The sequence below is a fragment of the Rhamphochromis sp. 'chilingali' genome (assembly GCF_963969265.1).
Source record: "Rhamphochromis sp. 'chilingali' genome assembly, chromosome: 21".
NCBI lineage: Eukaryota > Metazoa > Chordata > Actinopteri > Cichliformes > Cichlidae > Rhamphochromis > Rhamphochromis sp. 'chilingali'.
In genome coordinates, this window is record NC_137949.1 from 9,203,415 (window position 1) to 9,209,322 (window position 5,908).

Genomic DNA, 5,908 nt, shown 5'->3' on the forward strand with positions numbered 1-5,908 from the left:
AGTCTAAGGAGCTTAGAAAGAGACTTCTTTCTTTCCAAACTCCTTAGACTACGATGACCTGGATGACTGAGAACCTTCACAGACACGAAAACACTAACATAGCACACAAGACTATCAAAGTAAAACAGCAAACAAGAGACTTTTACAAAGACACAGAGTTGACACAGAGACATGACTAACTGGGGAGAAATTGGGGAACATGGAAACAAGAATGACTAGACGTGACACGTGGGACACAGGGGTAAGGCAAAGTAACAGAAACCTAAAGCCTAAGAATATAACACAAGAAGAAAACAATAAAGAGAACCAAAAACATACATAAGAATAATCAATGAATATAAATCAACAAACACAAAACACTGGGTCATAGACTCCGTACCATGACGGTTAAATGTACAATAATAAATACTTTAAATCAGATGACAATGTAGCTGACACTGTGTTTATTAGTGTGTGGTCAACCACAAATCTTCATACTGTCATCCATACATGAGGTCTTTATACAAACGATGAAAGATAATGAAAGAAACTGTTTAATTGATATGAAATGATTGAATTATATGAAATATTATGGCTTTGTCTGCCAGAGTGTTTTTTTGTAAACTACTTTGAACTACTGGCAGTCAGTGAAGTCACTGAAAGGCAAGATTCTATGTTGTGTTGCCGTAGTTTCCAGAGTTTACTTATAAAGCTCACTTACAGAATTCAGTTAGAAAAGTCAAGCATTTGAAGGGCGCACATTTGAAGGAATATTAACTCAATATTAACTCACTACGGTTTACATTTTCAATTTTAAAAGTTCTCCGAAATTACAATGAAAAAGGAAACAAGAAAAATTACCACTCCAGCCGATAAGAAAGATTCAGGAGATCAAGGTAAGTAAAATAATAAAATAAAATCCTGGTAAAATACAAATCCTAGAAATGTTGACACTGTGTGAATCATTTTTAGAGCAATTGAATCATATGTTTGATTGAAAATAGCTTTAATACAAGATGTCTAATCAAAGAAAGGTTACCGGTCTTTTGGTAAAATAATGTAATAAGTTTACTCTTGGACTCAACAGTAAAAACAGACCAACAAGTGTCATCAAGATCTAAGACTTAGTAAACCTAGTATCAATTCGCACTGGTCAGTTTTTTTATCCCAAGAATAAACTTGTAATAATTTAAGCAAAAGCAATTTCAAATTCTTTGCCATCAAAATGCTTCCAGTCCTGATGTCGGGGACTCTTTTTCACCACTGTGTTGTTGTCGTTTATAGATTGTAAGAGCAGGACTGCTAAAAGAAAGGCCAGTCCTGAAAAGAAGACCCCAATAAAAAGGAGGAGGGTCGCTGAGCAGGCTGGTCCTTCCACCAGCTCAGATGTGGTCAAAGGAGTAAAGCGCAAGGTTGTGCAAGATGGAGAGGGCACAACAAAGAAAGCAAAGAGGGCTAAACTGCTTGATCATATGAGCGGTGACAAGGAGCAAGCATCCTCCTCGTTGGACTCTGGTAAAGGTAGGCTAATTAGTTGAATAAGGGGGTAGATTAAGTGTGGTTGCTAGGTTTAAGATATTGGTGTTTAGTGTTTGTGTCTATCATCCAGTGAGCTGATGTGCTTTTGGTGTTTTCCACATCTCCAGACTTGAACAACAAACAGGTGTGCGCAAAAAATGGCAAAAGAAAGGCCACGGGAGACAACAGAGAGTCACCCAAGAAAAAAAAAAGGAATGTGGACCAGGACAAAAAATCAGTGGCAGACCAAAAACGTAAGTAGCAAGCAGCTTGGGTTTTATATTCAGCGGAAGGGCAAAAGGAACATTTAGGCTACAGAGGAGAGTAATTTGTGTCACAGCTGTAATAAAACAAGATTTGCTGTTTTGTCTGTTCAGGTGAATTCCAAGCCAGATATGTGGAGGAGCACCAGCTCGGAGAAGGAGGCTGCGGAGCAGTGTTTTCTGGCTACCGGATAGAAGATCATTTTCCAGTAAGTGTTCAGATGATGGTAGTAAGACAGGCAGTAACGCAGATAATGGATAATATTGTAAACTGAGACGTCTGCTGTGTTTCCACCTTTCATTATGTCATAGTGAGGAAATGCTCACCAATGCTCTGTGTCTTTTAGGTTGCCATCAAACACATTCCCAAAAATAAAGTCTACTGCAAAGTGGCGGTAAGCGTCCAACACTTGAATTAGTTTTACATTACTGGATTGAATGCAGCGTTCCTCATCATCCACTTTGTTGTAATATTTCAGGATGAAAGCGGGAAGAAGCTCTCAGTGGAAGTGGCCATTATGGTTAAACTTGCAGGTGAAGCAGAAGGGTCAGTGGGAATATCAGCACCTGTGTCCTTGCTGGAGTGGTTCGACCTTGGCAAAGAGCTGATCCTGGTGCTGGAGAGACCTGTCCCCGCTGTGGACCTGCAAAACTACAAAGCAGAAAATGGAAGAACTTTAACAGAAGACAAGGCCAAGGTAGGTTGACTGGGAGAACCTTAGACTGTACAGCATTCAATCAAGGCAGAAAAGCATTAACTCATTATTGTGTTTTTCATCTTTTTCAGGTCATTCTGAAGCAACTAGTTGATGCTGTAAAGGAACTTGAGGATAAACACATCTTTCATCGAGACATCAAGGGAGAAAACATTCTGATTGAGACCGGCTCAGATGTGCCTCGTGTTCGCATCATTGACTTTGGACTGAGCTGCTTTGTTAAGCAGCGATCTCTGTATCGCATCTTCTATGGTAACATATTCTGCTCCTGCTTTTCACAGATGTAACAATTTGTGTCTTTTGTTTTAGAAGAAATTGTAATTGGGTCTGTTTGTTAGGCACACCTCTTCACACCCCTCCCGAGTGGTACAGGAGGAGCTGCTACAGGTGTGGACCCACCACGGTGTGGCAAATGGGAGTGGTGTTGTATGAAGCGCTTCATGCACGGGACTTTAATACAGAGAGGTTCCTCACAAAGAAACTGAGCATCAAAAAGCGTCTGTCCACAGGTAAGAAAACTTCACACTTCCAGATTCACTGATGCCTTGGATCACTAGAACTATCATCTTCATCTTTTTGATCTTTTCTTTCTTTCAAGAATGCCGCAATTTCTTGGACGCATGTTTAACTACAGTCCCGGAGAAGCGCCCAACACTGGAGGAGCTCCAGCTTCACCCTTGGCTAAGATAACACACACAAACGCACAATTCACACCTTATCATATATGTATGATACATTGTAGTAACTTCCTTTCTTTTTTCTGTTGGACAGGAATAGATAGAATGGGTCAATCTTAAAAAATAAATAAAAATTTAGCTTTTTTGGAGTTCCTGTAACCCCCCCAGCCATCCCAGGAAAGGGGATCTCTCTTTGAATGGGCTTTCCCGAGGTTTCTTCCCATCGATCTGGCCCCCTGGGGAGTTTTTCCTCGTCTTCATAGAGAGCTTGGGCTGGGTCAGGAGCTCCATCAAAACTGTCTTTATTTGATGACTTTAATGTCATCAAATAAAGATGTGTTTTACTTAAAGTAAAATTTGATCAAAATAAAACTTGTTTAATTCATCTTTGCTGAGGATTCTCCTTCATTACTATTTCAAAGATTGTTTTGTTTTGGGGGTTTTTTTTACCCATGGTGCATTTTGACAAGTAAGAAAACTGAATCAGGTTAAAGTGTGCACAAAGACAGTCACAGAGGTTTTTTCCTTCAAGAAGGGAGTTTTTCCTTCCCACTGTTGTTTGCTCATAGTGGGCTGTCTGATTTTAAAATTAAAAAAATTAATGAGAGGCATTCATAGCAGAGTTATCACAAAGGGAACTATATAGCTTAAATAATTTCTACAGGACGAATTATAACTTCATTATGTATAAAAGCTCCTGTGGATAATTCTATTTGTAACTTTACACAAGAGAAAGTTTGCTGTCACACTGTTTATAACAGGTTGGGTTTTGTCCTCTGAGTTGAGCCTTTGGTTGCAGTTTATTGAAGAATTTCCTCTGAAGTAGCTGTTGATGTAGATTTAAAGTACTGTTTATATACAACACGTTCTCACTCCCAAAGCGTAACATTTTACGCTAGGTGACAAATCGTCACCATATTACGTTTTCGGCTACCCACCACGTTCCTAAATGACGACCTCGGAAAAAAGAGGAAATATGAGAACCGTCTGGACTGAATCTACACGTTTGCTCTTTTTCTTCAAATCGCTTAGTAGCACACTATTTAACATTATTAAAGTCCTGGTTAAGGTCAGGAATAAGGTTATGGTCAGGGCTAGGGATAAGGTTAGGTTTAGGGCTGGAATACAGGGCTGGAACGTCTATTACCGCGGGAGCGTCATTGCACTGGATTCCAGCCATAACCCGCCGCGTACCATAAGAACGCCGAAGCGGGACGTGACAAAACGTCGACATGTTACGCCTCGGGAGTGAGAACGGGCTGTTATATATAGAAATGTGCTTTAGTTCACGTTTTTTTACATGTCTGCCTCAGTGGATCAATAGAAGGTCTGGCACAGGAAACTGGATGTTGAAAGAAGGGTAGGAGTGTATATACACTACCAGTCAAAAGTTATGGTAGTCATGGTAGTTCAGTGTGATTCAATTTTGCATAAATCTCCAACAGTGTCATCAGCAAAGAACTTGACACCATCACACCTCCTCCATGCTTCACAGTGGGTACCATGCATGTAGAGACCATCCGTTCACCTTTTCTGTGTCACACAAATACGTTGCAGGTGGACCCAAAGATCTCAAGTTTGGACTCATCAGACCAAAGCACAGATTTCCACTGGTCTAATGTTCATTCCTTGTGTTTCGTGACCCAAACAAATCTCTTCTGTTTGTTGCTTTTCCTTAGTGCTGTTTTCCAGAGGTGGGTTGAGTATCCAAAAATTGTACTCAAGGAAGAGTAGAATTACTTTACAATATTATTACTCAAGTAAAAGTGAAAAGTAGTCATTCAAAAAATTACTCACGTAAGAGTAAAAAAGTAGTTGGTGAAAAGACTACTCAAGTACTGAGTAACTGGTTGTAAGGTCTGATATATTTTTTACTTTTTAAAAATAAAAGCTATTATAAAAACAAAAATAAGTAAATATACAAATTTTAGTATTTTCAAACAGAATATATCTAAACACATTAAAAAATTAAGGCACAGGAGTCTCGCACAGTCTTTCACAAGCTCCAGATGCAGGAAGAGCTGTATTGATTTTGATTGACAGCTTCCTGATGTGAGGAAAGCTATGCAATAGATCAGGGGTCGGCAACCCTAAAATAGCTGATCTGCACTTTGCCAACATAAAGCTCCATAAAGTTGTTCTATATAGTCTGTAACTGTTGATATAGAGCATTAATAAATTTATTATTAATGCAATGGTTCATGTGGCACATTGACTTCTGAGGAAATTTTACCTCTCCAACTCCCCAGCTTCTGACTTTCCTGATCCCATGGACCCAAAGAAGTCATCTTCGTCCGATAGGCCGCTATTTGTGCTGGCCTCATCCAGCTCTGTGTCTAGGTGATATATGAAGTTGAGACCTGTGGAAAGATATACGGTTTTCAAAAGAATCATGTCTGGGCATTATAGTCCTGTATAAACTGCCAAGCTGTCTATACAGCAGATGATTGCCGTGAAAGTTTTATTCACACTGGACATGGTTTTTTTACTAAATCTGTTGAAAAACGACATCTTGTCATTTATATCCCGCACAAACACTATGCAATGAATTCCAGATTAAGTTCAGAATAAGAACGTATGCAAGGCAAGAGAACGCAAACAGCTCGGTCTGCGTGGCTGAAAAAAGAGGAAACGTGCCCCTTCCAACCCCAGGAGAGGGAGACGCAAGAAGCTAGCCGCCTAGGCTGTTTAAACTAAACAAGCTACTATTTCACATAATAAACCCCGTCAACCGCAGTATTGCCTTCTGATTTAA

The 5,908-nt window shown here is 39.7% G+C and overlaps 1 protein-coding gene across 1 annotated transcript; it reads left to right on the forward strand.

Moving 5' to 3' along the window:
• Nucleotides 1–814: 814 nt before the first annotated feature.
• Nucleotides 815–3,166, forward strand: LOC308389493 (serine/threonine-protein kinase pim-1-like; the record flags this gene model as incomplete). Its single annotated transcript, XM_080870944.1, has 9 exons — nt 815–875; nt 1,264–1,500; nt 1,626–1,751; nt 1,875–1,969; nt 2,108–2,155; nt 2,240–2,458; nt 2,548–2,728; nt 2,815–2,985; nt 3,075–3,166. 9 exons carry the CDS (start codon nt 815–817, stop codon nt 3,164–3,166), a joined length of 1,230 nt encoding a protein of 409 aa, XP_080727070.1.
• Between the last annotated feature and the right edge of the window lie 2,742 nt (nt 3,167–5,908).